We start from the raw sequence: 15,045 nt of genomic DNA, 5'->3' as shown, positions 1-15,045 counted from the left end.
AGGAGAGAAAAGCAGTCGCTCGTTTTCTGTGGGGAGTAGAAAGGAAGAACTGTTACCTACCAGACGGAAATGAGACCCAGTTGAAAGAACTCGCCCTCCGCGTGGGTAGCTGGCCCTGTACTGGAGCGGGCGGGGACAGGCACAGATCTGCCTTGCGGGCACGCCTGCCAGGACTCTGTCCGCCGGGGCCTCCCGGGGTCACACCCAGGACTCAGTTACAGCACAGCGGGTGGAGTGAGAAGGCTTGGGCATGTGTGCGGTGCTGGGAGCACAAACGGGGTGATTCTGACTGGGGAAGGAGGAGGTAGATGGGGCTGCTCAGAGGAGGTGGCCCCCGAGTGGGGCTTTGCAGGGTGAGTAAGAGCTGCGAGGACGGCCAGCTTGGCCTGGTGGTGGTGGAGGAGGAACCCGTGCACTGTGGACAGAGGGAACCATAGGCACAAAGCCGCGGAACTGGGGCCATTTGGGGTGTGTGCACATGCAGGGAGCTAGAAATTGTTTGGGGCTTAACTTGTAAGGGTCAGGAGTTTGGGAGCTGGAGCAGGGGGAGGTGCCGGGTCAAGGGGCACCAGGGGTTCCCCAAGACTTTGAAATTCTGACACATGGGCCCCCCTCTCTGGATGGGAATCACTGGTTCCCCGATGGCTGTGTTTGTGTTCAAAAGGGCAGTGGCAGGTCTAGGATCAAGGCTGGAGAGCCTCAGCTGAGGCCACCAGGGGCCAGGCAAGGTCAAAGGGTCACCTGTCCGGAAGCGATGTGGTCAGTCTTGAGGCATAGAAAGGGCCTTCCAGGGAAGAGGAAGAAGGATGGCCCAGAGCCGAGTTCAGGCTCTGAGCCTGGGGCTAGGGCAGTGTGACTAAGGGAATGGGTGGGGTTGTGAGTTCTTCGAAGGACACGATTTGGTAACTGGATAACGAGCTGGGGAGCACCAGAAGGTCTCTGAGCTGGCTGCTGGACTGCACGTGGGCCTCTACCAGGCTAGGGAGGCCCGGGCAGAGCCAGGTCACAGCCTGCCTGAAGCACCGAGCCCTCGCACTTTCTGTAGCCATAGCTGGTCTTCACGAGCTGCCTTCAGTGTGCCCCTGGCCTGAAAACTCTCCTCCTTCCCTTTACCGCTCCCAAAGCACCGTCTTCAAGGTGCAAGCCCTACCACTCCATAATGCTTTTAGGGGCTGTTTTACCAAGTGGCCCAAGATTATCGTAGCTCATAAAAACGCAGGGCTGAAGAAGCCCCGAGAATCATTTCTTTACAGATGGAAACCGAGGCCCAGAGAGCTGAAGGGGCTTGCCTATGGTCACATGGCAAGTTGGTGACAGGCCTCAGGAGCTGAGGGACACGTTAAGCATAGTTCTCAGCTCAGGACAGACATTTGTGTAAGCGCGCTCTTGGGTTTTACTCCCTTGGTGCCCTTGCCCACATGCACCGACCCATTCCGACGTGCTGATGTGGGTCTGTGCCCGTCCTGGCCAAACGTGTGCTTAATGCTGGTAAGCATCAGCTTGTTGCCGGTCTCCCCGTGACGGACTCCCCGACGCCCCCAGCTCCCACCACCACCTCAGGGGCCATGAAAGCCCTCAAGCTCCTGTGTGGTGGTGGGGTGGTTCTCTGGGGTCTTTGCCAGTGCCTCGTCCTCACCACCCCACACTTCCCCTCCATGCCCGCAAGACAGTCACCAGCCTCCAGCTGGCTCTCTCACCTCCAGATCCAGACAGACTTCCCCGCGGGCTGTGGCAGCGGCCTGTCCCCCCAACCAGGACACGGCGTCCACGGGGTCCCAGAGCCACTGCCTGCCCTGCCGCCTTCCCCTTCCCCTCGCGCCCATCCCTCAGCATAATCTTCGTCCCAGTCTGTGTCACCCCTGAGACGAGGGACAGCCTCATTCTTCTCCTGAGCAGTCCTTCCACATTTAACAAAGGAAGAGGTAGGGTTGTGGCTTCATCCACAGAAGCCGCCCACGGCTAGGGGCCCCTCAGCGCCTCGTGTGAAGCAAGGTGCTCAAGAGAAGCCAAACCGATTCCCCAGCTCAACAGAAGACTTTGCCTGGCTGTCACTGGTTGGAGGAATCCTCGGACATGATAAGCCACAGGGTGGTGTCAGAAGAACATATTTGGTAGGCTGGGGAAGCTGTGGCCGGCGGTTCACAAGTCCCAGCCCTTTCTGGCCACGTCGCCGCTCCCCACCTAAACCACCTGGCCAGCCAGAGCGCCAGAGCCTAGCGGGCTGGACCCCACTTCTGTCAGCTGCTATGTATGACCTTAGGCAAGTTAATTTTCCTTGTGCCTCAGTTCCCACACCTGCAAACCAGGGATGAAAATGGTGCCCCTGTCAGTGTTGGGAGGCGTAAATGAGCCTGATATGTGGAAAGTGCCAGAATAGCACCTGGTTCATAGCAGATGTTGCACCAGTGCTCGCTGCCCCGGGGTAAGCTGATGCCAAGGTGCTCTGCAAGGCGCGCCCAGTTTGCAAATGGGGAAACAAAGAAAGTGAGGAAGGCTCCCAGCCAACCCCTGATAAGTGGGGAAGTGGGATTCAGACCCACCCCGAGAGTGCGCAGGCCGAGTCCTGTCCACCTGCCCCAGAGCCCCAACCCGGGAAGGAAATCTAACGGAGTCCCACCACCCACAGCCCAGAGGTGCCTGAGGACGCGTCCTTCCAGGAGAAGGCGAAGGGGCCCATTACCCGCTCGCCGCGCCCCGCTCGCTGCGCCCCGTTTGGGCTGCGGGGACCGCGAGCCGCCTGCCTGCTCCACCCGCGCCGCCTGCGCTCCGACGCCGACTCCGCGCCCTCCGGGACGCGCGCCCTCGCGGGGCATGAGCTCCAAGGGCGGCCGCCTTTGTGACGCGCCGCCATCCGCCATCCGCCGGGCTCCGCTCATCCTCCCGCGGCGCGGGGCGCGGGGTCCCAAACCTGGGGTCGTCAGAGCCAGCGACCTTGCGCGGAGAGGGCAGGACCGACCCGGCGCGGAGTCTCCCAGAAGGCTCGTGGGCCAGGGGCCGAGGAGCGGAGTGTCGGGGCACCTGGTCCCGGGGTCCCAGGAGGTTGGGGTGTCGGGGGGCCGGGGGCCCATGAAGGATCTGGACACCAGTGTGTGTGCCTGTGCGTGCGCGCGCTCGCGCGCGCCCGAGTATCTGAATATAGGAAAGGAGGTTCCGGCATAGCAGGGCGCTGGGGGGTTGGGGTGGGGGGTGACTTGGGTCCGGATGTCCAGAATCCAGGGGTCCGTGGAGGGGGGGCACTGGGGATGGGGAGGAGTAGGTTCGGGCACCAGGGAGAGTGGGGAGACCAAGGACGACGGGGTGGGTGGAGCTAGGGAGGGGACGGAGGCCAGGGTCCAGGGGGCTGGGGCTGGGGAGCCAGGACACCAGGGCTACCGTGGCGGGATGCAGGGTCTGGGACTCTGGAGCCGGGGTTCTGGAGGGCCGGGGGTCTGGCGGGCGGTAGGCAGGGGTGCTTCTGGACCTGGGTGCAGGGGTCCGTGGTACCGTAGGCAGGGGTGCCTGGGGCCAGGCGCTGGGGGTCCATGGGGGATCCCGGCACGGGGGCAAGCGTGTCCGGGGATGGGGGGAGGATGGGGCACGGGGTGGGGGGCTGGGGTGGGTATGACTGGGGGCCGAGAGTCCAGGGTCCCCGGGGTGGGAGCGGGGATGGAGGTAGGAGTGCAGTTCCGGGAAGCCGGGAGACAGGATGGGGCACCAGGGGGAGCAGGGGGGAGTGTGTGATAGGGCCTGGGGCAGCTGGGGTTTGGTGTCCAGGGAGCCAGGAGATGGGTAAGGGGGGGCTGGGGTGAGAGTGCGGCTGGGCTGGGGGCTGCAGCCGGGGGGTGTGGGATCCCGGAGGGCCGGAGGTCGGAGGTCGGGGGCAGAGAGTGGGGGCTGGGCAGGGGCAGGTGGTATGGGCGGGGTCTGGGGCAAGGGGTCTGCTCAGGTGGGGCTGGGGACCGCCTTGACCCTCCCCCCTCCCCTCCCCCGCAGCCCTAAGGGGTCTCCACAAAGGGCAGGCAGGAGGGGGGGATGCGGGGTTGCCCAGTGGGGAGCCTGCATCCTGGGCGCGCAGGCCTCTGGCCGACAGCTCCAGGTCTCCCTCTGCGCCTGTAGTGAGCGGGCAGCCTCCTCTGTCCCCCTCTCTGTTTCTGCCTTTCTGTGGCCCAGTTTCCCTGTGTCCTGCCTTGACCTCTGCCTCACCTGCTGCAGTCTCTAACAGGGAAAGACCAGCGAGGAATCTAAAGAAAGGTGGACAGCCTTCAGGGAGGGTATTTTTATTCCCCAGGGACAAGCCTGGGTCCCCCAAGGTGTCCAGACTGGGGGGCCCAGATGTTTGATCCAAGTGCCCGACGACTGGGGTTCTCCTGCAGAAGGGCTAGAGCCCTTTCTTCTCCTGGTTTGTCCGTAGTTTTGGACATACCTACATCTCTGTTCAAAAGAAGGAAAGTAGTTAAAATCCAACCTTCTAAAAGGAAGACACCTGAAGTAAGAAAACCCGTCTCTTCTCACGAGTGAAGACTGCTGCAGAGAGATGCAGGAAGACCCGTGTAACGTGACATCTTCTCATCGGTAGTACCTGTCTGTTCCAGGTTAGCTGGAGTTTCTCGTGTGGTTTCCTTTCCGGGAAGCTAGCCACCAGCATCTCTCCTAAAGAAATGGGTATAGAAAAGTCTGGTGTGTTTAGAGTGAAGGAGATAGTTCCTGGGCGGTCTCTGCACATCGCTGTCCCCAGCTCCCAGAGCACAAACCCTGAGCCACAGATGGCACCCATGAGGCACCGGGGGGGGGGGGTTCTTCTGGGGGCTTGGGACGGTGTTAGAGGCCTGTCTTCATGGGGGGGGGGCAGATTAGAGAACACCCACGCCATATGCCCTGTTGAAGAGCCCATCATTTGGCTTGGAGACTTGTCCCTGGGTATTTTGGACCAGAACATTAAGGTACCAAGAAATGTGTATAATCAGACTCCCAGTGTGTATGTTTGTGTTTGTATAATAGGGCTGCCGGATGAAATGGGGACGCCCAGTTAAAGTTCAGTTTCAGAGAAACTTTTTTTTAGCATAAGTATATCCCATGCAATTATTTTGTTAACTGTTGTTGTCCCAAGTAATGCATTTTTTTTTTGCTAAATCTGGCAACCTCGTTATATAAGGGCAGAGGAAAGTATGGAAAGAAATGACGAATTGTGGATGGGAAGGGTGTGTGGCACCAATACCCCCAAGGTGAAGCTCGCCCATCTGTGTAAAGTGGTAGGCTCGTGTGCCTTTGGAGACACCTACAGAGAGTAGACAAAAAGATTTAGGTCTGCTCCTTCGTGAGGGATGCGTGTCATATACTAACGGCAGCGTAACGAGCACAGTAAGATAGTATATGGGGAATGAGAAACAATTTCACCCCCCATAAACTCGTTCAGCTCTGTGTTAGCAAGTGCCGCGCTGCGAGAGGACACCCCCCACCTGCTGGCCCTGGCGCCTTGGGGCCCGGGGTGGTGGAGGGGGAGGGTTAGCTTCTGTTGCTGTGTACGGTGTTCTATCAGCTGATGGCCACCAAGTCTAGCACTTCTATATTTTGAAAAACAACAAAGAACGTTTGGGTTTTTTGTTTTTTAAATGAGACATCCCTGTGGAGCTGCATAAGCTTTGGAGCTCAGTTCCTGCTGGATTCCACCGCTCTCTCATTGTGTCATCCCGCGGAAGCTCCTTGTCCACGCTGCCTAGTCTCCCGGTCTGTGAGACAGGAGTAAGACACCTGCCTGTTGTTCCATAAGGAAGAGTAACCGGTGCTGTCCCCACGCACTACGGTTAGGGACCTCTAACGCCAGTGCGTATTATTACTAGCAAATACTTGAGGTTGTAAAAGGTCGGGTATTGAGGGAAATGGCTATAAACCCTGGTCTGCTGGAGGCAGGCCACCGATCGCTCAGGATCTCGACCAAGACTCTCCTGATGTCTGGGCTGCCGTGGCTTTATCTACCGCGGGAGGGCTGCGCTGGGGACCCTGCTCCCCTCCTTCAACTCCACAGTTTTCTAGCACTCGTGGCGTCATTCCCCACGCTGGGAGCTGGAGGCACGAAGCTGAGAGAGCCAGCTCTGCCTCCAAGGTGGCCCAGTCTCTGCGAGACTGTGCAAATAAACCAGGCCTCACGTAAGGGGAGTTCGTTTGGGCGCACAGAGAAAGAGGAGCTGGAGAAGGGCCTAGTGGCAGTGTCTGCAAACGTCCTGTAAGTCTTGAGTTTTTAAAAGCACTGGCTGAGTAAGGAGAGAACAGAGGCTGGGTACCTGGTGTTGATTTAAGATGGGCAGGGGAAGCAGGATACCACACAGAGAACACCGCCTCAGAACGTCATAGGCCGCCTCGTGTCGGGCAGCGGAGGGGCCCCTCCGCTTGTGCTCAGGCTTCAAAGGCAGAGTCAAGGTTGGGTTTGTGCCGCATGCTGCTTGCTTGGTTGAATTTTCTGAAGGCGGAGGAAATCTGTGTCTATTGTTCATCTTTGGGCGGATGTCCTTTGTGTAGCAGGTCTGATCGCTAGTGGTTGGAGTGGGGAGGGGCGCAGGAGGGGTTCTTGGCTTTCCAGTTGGAAAACGTTTCACGGGCTCTGGGACTGAGCAGCATTTGTCCTGCGGTTGTGAGTAAAGTGGCAAATCAAAAAAATAACTTTGGCTTTCATGGCTGGACAATACAGTAAACCAGAGAACCTGAAAGCCCCCACTACACACACGGAGAAATGTTGAATAAAAGATGACAAGCATTCATTTGAGTCGACGGCTGACTTTGCAAGAAACTTTAAGTCTCCATGTTCCAGGAATGAAAGCCTAACCTTACGGACACTTTGGGAGGAGACGTGGGGTCGGTCTTGTAACTGAGGGCTTGGAAGAGAGAAAAGTCCCATCCACACAAAGTGTGTGTGTGTATTCGGGAAAGGGGGTTGGAAGTAAGCTTTCCCTCCCCCTGCGTAAAGCTGGGAACTTGAAGGTAAACTGGTGGCTGAGAGAAAAGAACCAGCTCCCCAGAAAAGGAAAGTGGCCAGTCAGCGTGTCTACCTTGGGCTGGGATCTGAGCACGGGGAACAGAAACTCCATCTCCTGAGAACTCAAAATCACAGGCCCAGGCCATTCTTATCCTTGGTGTTCAGATTTGCATTAGCCTCGTGGTCGGGAACCACCCAATCATAAACATTAACATAAAAATTGGGAAGTCTGGCAGAAGCAATCACAAAATCCCTCTGGAGGGCGTACAACCTCAAACTGGGTCATTCTCACAGGTGGAGACCTACCAAATGGAAACGCGTGGTTCAGACTTACACCCGAGGAAGCACTCTCCCTTGAGTAAGACAAGAGGCATAAGCAATAGCAGGAGGGCCAGTCTCCAGAAACTTCAGAAAAATAGAAATATAGGAGAGAGACTGTAAACTAAACTAATTGGAAATGATTAAAACAAGAGAAAAGAATAAGATCCTATGGAAAAAGAATGGGCAAGTTGGAAAGAGAGATAAAAAGAATTTCGAGAAGTGAAAAACACAGACATTGAACCTTGGTGGATGGGTCAAACCCAGCAGATTAGATTTGATTAAGAAAGAATGAACTTGCAGGTAGATTTGAAGAAATTACCCAGAACATAGGAGAGGAAAATGGAAAATGTTAAAGACGTGAACTAGAATGGGAAGGCTTAAATTGTATCCCACGTGCTCCACAGAAGAGTCTGGAGAACATGTGAGAGGGAGGGAGGATTGGGTATTTAAGGAGATTATCGATGAGGATTTCCTAGGACTGATTAAAGACATAAATCTTTAGATTTGGGCAGGAGAAATCCTGAGGGAGAGAGAGAAACAGGTTTGAGCTCATTGTTCTGAGCAGGGTGAGTAAAACATAAATCTTTTAGTTACGTACAGTGAAACCACAGATCAAAAGCAAAGAGGATCTTGAAATCAAAGAAAAAAAGCATCTACACAGGGTGACAGTAACGTGGAGAGGGGACTGGTCAGCAGCGATGGCGGAGGAGGGAAGTGGGGGCAGCCTTCAACATGCCCGGAGAGAATAATGGGTAACCCAACTACCACTCAAGATTGCAGGAAAAAGGGGCACCTGTGTGGCTCAGTCGGTTAAGCATCTGACTCATGATTTCGGCCCAGGTCATGATCTCGGGGTTGTGAGATTGAGCCCAATCAGGCTCCATGCTCAGTGGGGAATCTGCTTGAGATTCTCTCTCTCCAGCTCCCTCTGCTCCTCCCCCACTCTCTCTCTCTCAAATAAATAAATCTTTTTAAAATTTTTGCCTTTTGTGCTTTCTTTCTTAAGAAACTATTTGAAGATATGCTCTCCCAAAGAAGGGGTAAAACAAGAAAGAGATGACCTGAACCTGAAATTTGGGAAAAGAACTCCAACTCTGGAGAGAGTAGAGGAAATTCCCAGAATGACAGCTATTCACCATGTCTGAGGAGCACTGTGTCCCCAAAATGAAATGCATAGAATACTACTCTGTTTGATTATACCAAGGGAAAAAATTTCAGGTCCAGTAGAAAATTTTAGGAATGATTTAATGATAGGTACCTAGAAAGTGAAGCAAATGAAAAATTGAAGCAATGATTAACTCCAGGGAAAACCAAAAGTTATAGAAGAAAGTAAATGTAATCATAATTTGTGTGGCATAGTCATTCATAATATTTACATGGTCATATTAATGTAATGTTGAATATTGATTTAACCAAAATAGGAGGGTAGAGAGAAGGAGGTGTGTATAGAATAGGAAGTGTAAGAAAGAGAAATCCATATCCCTAAATCCTCATGGATTAATAGATAATATCTAAAATTTTTAAAAAATAGCAGAATAAGAAGGTGCTTGAGAAATATGGAACTAAATACCAGAAGAAGCAGCTAAAAGGGTGAGAAAGTAGAGTATTTCTCTCTGGGGAGAGGGTAGCATTAAGGGAGTGGTGGAGTTTGTTTAACTGGGCCACAATACGTAAGTAAATTACATAAAGTTAGAAGTTGATAAATGCCATAGAAAAGAAAACAGTAGAGAAAGGTAAGAGGTGGGGAATGTGGGGTGGAGAAGGGAGCTGCAATTTTAAATGTGTTGTTAATGGTCGTCTCCACAAGGAGTTGCCATTTGAGCAAAGACTTGAAGGAGGCCAGCGTTAGCTTTGGGAATGTAGTGGTGGGGGGTGGCTTCCAGGCAGAGGGAGCAGCCAGTGAAAAGGCCCCAGGGCACAGTGTGCTCAAGGAACAACCAGAAGCCTGGGGAGCTGGAGCAGCCAATGAGATCAGAGAGGTGACAGGTGGGAGGGGAGGCACAGATGATGTTGGTTCAAAGGCCATTGTAAGCATCCTGACTCTGATGAAACGGGGCAGGAGCCAGTGCAGAGTTGAGAGCAGAGCAGAGCACAATCTGACCTCTGTTTTTAAAGGGTCATGTTGAGGGCTATGGTGCGAACAGACCATCGGGGCAAGGTTCGAAGCTGGGGACGCGTTAGGAGGCCACAGAGACGGGGGCTGGAGGTGACAGTAACTGTGCAGGGTGTGAACAGTGGAGGCAGGAAAGAGTGTTTCCTAATGGACTGGATGTGGCGTTTGAGGGAGAGAAGAGTCAGGATGAACTTGAGGTTTTGGCCTGAACGACTAGAAGGGCAGAGTTGCCATCAACTGAGCTGGGAAAAGCTGTGGCAGAGAGGATCCCAGTTGTTGCATTTAAGGTGTTTATAAAACATTGGGTGACGATGCTGAGTAAGCGGTGACATTACGAGCCTGGAGATGGGGAGGAAAGTCCAGAAAGAGGTATAAATTTGGGAGTGTCTGCCTACACAAGGCATTTTTTTAAGTCATAAGAGTGGATGAAATTATTGAGACAAGGCTCCCCAAAATTTAGAGGTTGGGGAGCCAGAGAGGGAGAGATCAGTAAGGAAATTGGAAGCCAGGGAGAGTATGGATTTCTGGAAGCCAAGAAAGTGAGCTGAGGAAAGGAGGCGATGAGGACCTCCCAAACGGAGGACTGAGAACTGACTGTTGAATTTAGCAAAGTGAAGGCCGTCGATGACTTTGACAAGGGCAGCTGTGCACATGGATGCTGGTACCGCGGCGCGTCTGGTGGCAAGTGCTCACTTCTCACCAAGACAGATCATCAACCCCGTTTTCCTCAAAAGAAGAGAGAGGCTCCGGGAAGCGACACGGCCAGTAAATATCAGAGCAAAACCGAAACCACAGAGTTCCCTGTTGATGAGAGCCCCCCCCCCCCCCGCCCAAGCAAGTGTGTGGGTGACCTCGACTGCCAGAGTGGACGTTTTGACCCGGAGGAGTCAGCTACACTTTTGTGTTCGTGCTCACCACGTATCTTCTGATTCCAACACAAGACCACATACGGGATGGAGTAAGGATCGGTAGTGAGGGGAACAAATCCATAGGCGAACCGATGAGCGCCGAGCCCGGCACCTGCGTGGCCAGGGCGGCGCTTCTCAGGCTTGCAACGCCAGGGATCTCATGGACCTGAGAGTCTCGGGGGGCCTCTCCTGGAGGAAGGCCTGAGCGTCTGCATTTCCAACGAACCCCCGAGTGATCCCACGATGCTGGTCCACGGACCACGCCCCAGAAAGCCAGCGCTGAAGGGCAACAGCAGCGCAAATGCCGGTCGACAGATGAACGGACAGTGTGGTAAGACTGTAACAAGGCCACAAAAGGGATGAAGTCCTGACACGGGCCACGGCGTGGGCGAACCTGGAAAGCGTTCCGCTCCACGAAAGAAGCTGGTCACGTAAGACTGCGAATCCGACGATTCCGTTCGGACAAAGTGTCCAGAACGGGCAAATGCACAGAAACAGCAGATCCATGGTCATCACGGGCTGGGGAGGGAGGCGATGGGAGTGTCCCTTGAGCGTGGGGTTCCTTTGTGGGGACCCCTCAATAGAAATGTTCTGGAACAGATAGCAGCGATTTTGTATTTTACCGCAGTAAGAAGAGACCTCGACCACCGTACGGTCTCTTCAGCTCCGGTATTCTCCAAAGTGAAGGTGACGAGAGGATGAACTGCTCTCCACACAAGACAGAAGCCTTAGAAAATTTCCCCAGAGGAAAAGTGCCCCATTCTGCAGGAGAGGTGAGTGACGCGCACAGCTGATGTGTGAAGACGGCTCAGAGCCAAAGAGGGAGGAGAGCGAGAGTGCTCCCTGCCCACTGCTCCATCCCATCAGGGAACCTCTCCTGAGCCCCCTTTTTTGCACGGGGCCCTGGTAACAGCTTCCCTGTGGGAAGATGGAGAAAATTGCTCATCTCTGCCCGGGAGCGCACAGTCTAACAGACAAGACCGACCCGGAACCCAGAACCGAAAAGGCTAAGACAGGTCCTACTGGGGACAAAGCGCCACGTCTGGGTGGTGAAGGCTGAGGGTGTCCCCAGGAGGTCGGGGGCTCCGGGAGGGACCGGTACCAGCCCTGTATGCTCAATCAGCCGAGAGCGACCCTCGGACACCCTCTTGGAGCAAAGCAGAAGGAAGTATGGGAACCTCTAATATCCACGCTCTGTAGCACTGGGCCCCGGATCGGCCTTTCATAACGCATTTCTGGCGTACAGACTAGCGACTGGTACTGCAGGAAGTGACTAGCTGCTACTCACCATGTGATGGAAAAACTGCTTTTGGGGGATCATCTGGTTGCAATAAAGACAGTAGATTCTGCTTTTAGGAGCTGGAAACTTCTTCCCTGCATAAGCACAGAAGCAAGACCGTGAGTGACTTCCCATGGCAGTGGCTAGGCCAGCTCCCCTGCAGCTCCGTCCATGGCCTTTGTCCACGGCGGCCATGAGTACAAACAGTCCCAGGCCTGCCCCACACTGCTGGCGACCTCGGCCACAAGGTAACCCTTGGCCGAATCGCCCATGGGATCCCCTCTATGGCCACAGACACACGATGGTGACGAGGAGACAGTTTCCTGGAGCGGGACTGGCTTCTGAGGAGGCCATGGTGCCCGCTGTGCAGCCTCTGGCTGCTCTCTGTCCCGGGACTTCTGAGCTCTGGCAGCAAGCTGGGGGTGCTGTGCGTGTCTGCGCCGGGGGTGTGGAAGCTCTGCTCAAGGATGCGGGACATGGACCCGAGTCTCAAGCATTCCGGTTTTCCACTTGCCGGGTTTGACCTTGGCCAGATCGTTTAGCAGGAAAGGCTTAGGGCACCGGGGGTTTTAGGCTCCACACGTGTTCCCCTGTGACCACGCAGCCGGTGAGGTCAACAGGAGATCTGTCCTCGGTGGCTGGTGTCCTCCGCAAGCACACCTCATAAGGAGCCCGCCGGGTCCGGGGAGCCCGCATGCTGGCAAAGGTTGGGAGTTGCAGCTAGTTCCCTCTGACCGCTGCTGATGGGGGGACTGGCTTGGGAGTCTTGCCTGTCCAGTCTTATTTCTGTCTCTAGCAAGCCCCGGCTGGCTCTGTGCACCCGTGAAGGGTGCAGGTGCATCTCTATCCGGTTGGGGTTGTCCTGGAGGAGCTCGAGTGAAGCCTCCCAGTCTGTAGGGCCCTGCCGCCTCTGCACCCGTCTGCCGGCTCCCGGGCTCCACCCCCGGCTTCTCGGTCTCCCTGGACGAGTCCCGTGAAGACTGCGATAGACAACACGGGGGGCCTCTCTAGGATGTGGTTGAGAGCTAGAACAGCCAGACAGATCAGAGACAGGTGCCCCTGTCACCTGTCCTGCTGAGACCCCACCTGCCTCGTGTCCCACCCAGGAGAGGCTCCCTTTCCCGGAAGCCCCCCTTTCCTCCCCAGCCTGTGCTGCTCACCTGTCCTGCGCTGGGCCGGTTCGCCCTCACATACTTCTCTGTGCTGGGCCAGCACCTGGCGCCTGACGGGCTGGCTGTGGTCTGGGCGGAGCCCCGTCCGGCCTCCACAGCGGTGCCCGTGCACCTCCAGCTGGTTGAGGCGCACGGCCAGCTCACAGAACTCATGCTCGGCAGGGCGCTCCTGCTGTTCTGTGGCCTGCGGGGAGACAGGGAGAGTGGGCACGGTCGCCAGCGTACGGGCACTGCAGCCTGGCTGGGGATATGGGCTGGTTTCCCTGGGGGACTGAAGCCCCGAAGAAACCAGGCAGGAAGGGCCAGAGGGGGCCTCTCCCTGGGCACGCTGGCCGTGCTGGGCTCAGGGGCCTCGGCAGGCCCTTCTGACCAGCATCTGGGGCCCCGCGTCCCTGTGGTGAGCTAGTTCTCCGCTGTCGCTCAAGCCGACGTCGGGGAGGAGGCAGAGGTGTCAGCCTGCCCTGTGCCCCTGTCCCCCCGGGTTGGTGGTAAAGAAGTCACACTTGACTCTGATGTCCTGGAAGTGAGTCTGGCGCACACACACACACACACACACACACACACACACACACACGAGGGTCCCACCCAACCCCCGCAGCCTTTCCCTGCATCTGCCTTGGCTGATGTGTGTTAGGCTTGGGTCTGGGGGCCCCGGGGGCCGGGAACAAGGTGGGGCTGCAGGTCTCCCTACAACACCAGCCCCGTGCTCAAGAAATTCGTGTGGGACCCACCGAGTTAAAGGAAAGGCCAGAGCCTGAGGGTCTGGAGGGAGGTGGAGCAGGAGGGACTGACGTGAAGAAGAAGGAAAGAAAGTTAGCCTTCAGCCTTGGCCCCGCTATTTTCTAGAACTTTCCTTGCTGACTTCTCCTCTTCGGCAGTCTCAGATCCTCCAACCTTTGCTGAGACAGGGACTCCTTGCCTCGGACTGTGGGGACATGGTGGGGAAGGGGAACCATCTCACAGCTGCGCTGGCCGCCCCGCCCCTCCCCCTTCTGCCTCTGCACCTGCTGGCGCCCGTCCTGCCACCACTCTTCCATCCTCGCCTGCGGACGGGCTCCCTGCCCTCGGGCTCGGGACTGGGACAGCCCGCGTTGGGCCTCACGGTCGGACAGGTGGGCAGAGGCCATGCTTCTTTTGCTGCAGGATCAAGGGGGAGAAAAATGGGCTGTTTTGGTGGCATAATATGCGGAGCCATATTTCACACCCAGGGCCAGGGCATTAAGACCTTTCTGGGCCTCAAGCGCGGCGCATGACGGTGACACCACCTGCGTCCCTACCGGTGTTGGCCCCAAGTCAGAACAAAGCAAAATCATCAAATACGTGTGAGTTTGCTCTGCAAGAAGGGGAGAGTGAGGCCCCGAGGAGCCGGGGGTGGGAATGGTCCTGGGGGGATCTCCGTGGGGCTCGCTCTTTCCAAGGCTGCTGTGAGGACCACATGATCAGAGCAGCGCTACAGGACATTCGGCCGGGCTACGGGCTTTGGGACCATCCCAGAGAGTCAAAACGGCCCTGGGGGTGGGTGGCTGACCCCCTCCCCGCTCCTCCTCCTCTGGGCTTCCACGGAGTTGCACCCTTCCTGCCGTTCCAGGTGCTCTCACGCCCTGGCCTTCCTTGCTCCTGAGTCAGCCTTGCCCGCGCCCCTCCAGCCAGCCCCAGAGGGAGCCCCATCTCACCCGCACACCTCCGCAGCCTTTCCTCTGTGAGTTTCATTTCTTGCGGACAGAGAAACAAAACCGAAAGAGTCCCAGCAACCAGATCCTCTGCTCCGGGGCGGGAGGAGGTTCCCCAAATCTCAGCCTGGGCTGCTCCAAGGTTGCTGGGTGGGCGCCCCCAGGACGCCCCTCGTCACTGGCTTCTGACCTAGGCCAGGCCTGCCCCGTAGCAGCCCCGCCCCTGCTCAGGCCAGCTTCACCACCCCTGGGCCTCATGTCCCCTCTGCAGGGGACAGCGGCCTGGGCCCCGGCGCTTCCTGCCCCTGCACTGGTCCCGAATGGACTTGGAGAGCAGGGTGGTGTGTGCCAAGATGCAGGGCTCAGAAGCACGTTCCTGAGGGCTTGCTGATGAAGGGCGACATCAGGCCCTTCTCCCCCCGTGGCTCTTTCCTCACTTGGGAATCACGACAGGTGCGCCTGCTTCCCTGAGCTTCGCGGTTGCTGTGCTGTTTATAGAGCTGTTCACAGCACGTCTGCCCGCACTGTGTATCCAGCCGCGTTTGCTCAGTGCCTGCCTCTGGGTCACATTTCGGTAATTCCCTCACTCTTTCAGACTTTTCATTCTTATGTTTTTGAAGTGATGGGGTCTGTGAC

General features: G+C 56.4%; 1 protein-coding gene across 1 annotated transcript; it reads right to left on the bottom strand.

Annotated features, from left to right (window-relative positions):
* Positions 1-4,244: 4,244 nt before the first annotated feature.
* XAF1 (XIAP associated factor 1) lies at positions 4,245-14,472 on the bottom strand. Its single transcript, XM_048227038.2, has 7 exons — positions 14,413-14,472; positions 13,744-13,876; positions 12,728-12,923; positions 11,577-11,662; positions 6,258-6,596; positions 4,559-4,629; positions 4,245-4,410 (listed from the first exon to the last, which is right to left on the bottom strand). Exons 2-6 carry the CDS (start codon positions 13,864-13,866, stop codon positions 4,573-4,575), a joined length of 801 nt encoding a protein of 266 aa, XP_048082995.1. The 5' UTR covers positions 13,867-13,876; positions 14,413-14,472; the 3' UTR covers positions 4,245-4,410; positions 4,559-4,572.
* Between the last annotated feature and the right edge of the window lie 573 nt (positions 14,473-15,045).

The sequence above is a fragment of the Ursus arctos genome, unplaced genomic scaffold, assembly GCF_023065955.2.
Source record: "Ursus arctos isolate Adak ecotype North America unplaced genomic scaffold, UrsArc2.0 scaffold_14, whole genome shotgun sequence".
Taxonomy (NCBI): domain Eukaryota; kingdom Metazoa; phylum Chordata; class Mammalia; order Carnivora; family Ursidae; genus Ursus; species Ursus arctos.
Note: the sequence above shows the minus strand (reverse complement) of the source record. Positions and strands in the feature narration are given on the sequence as shown.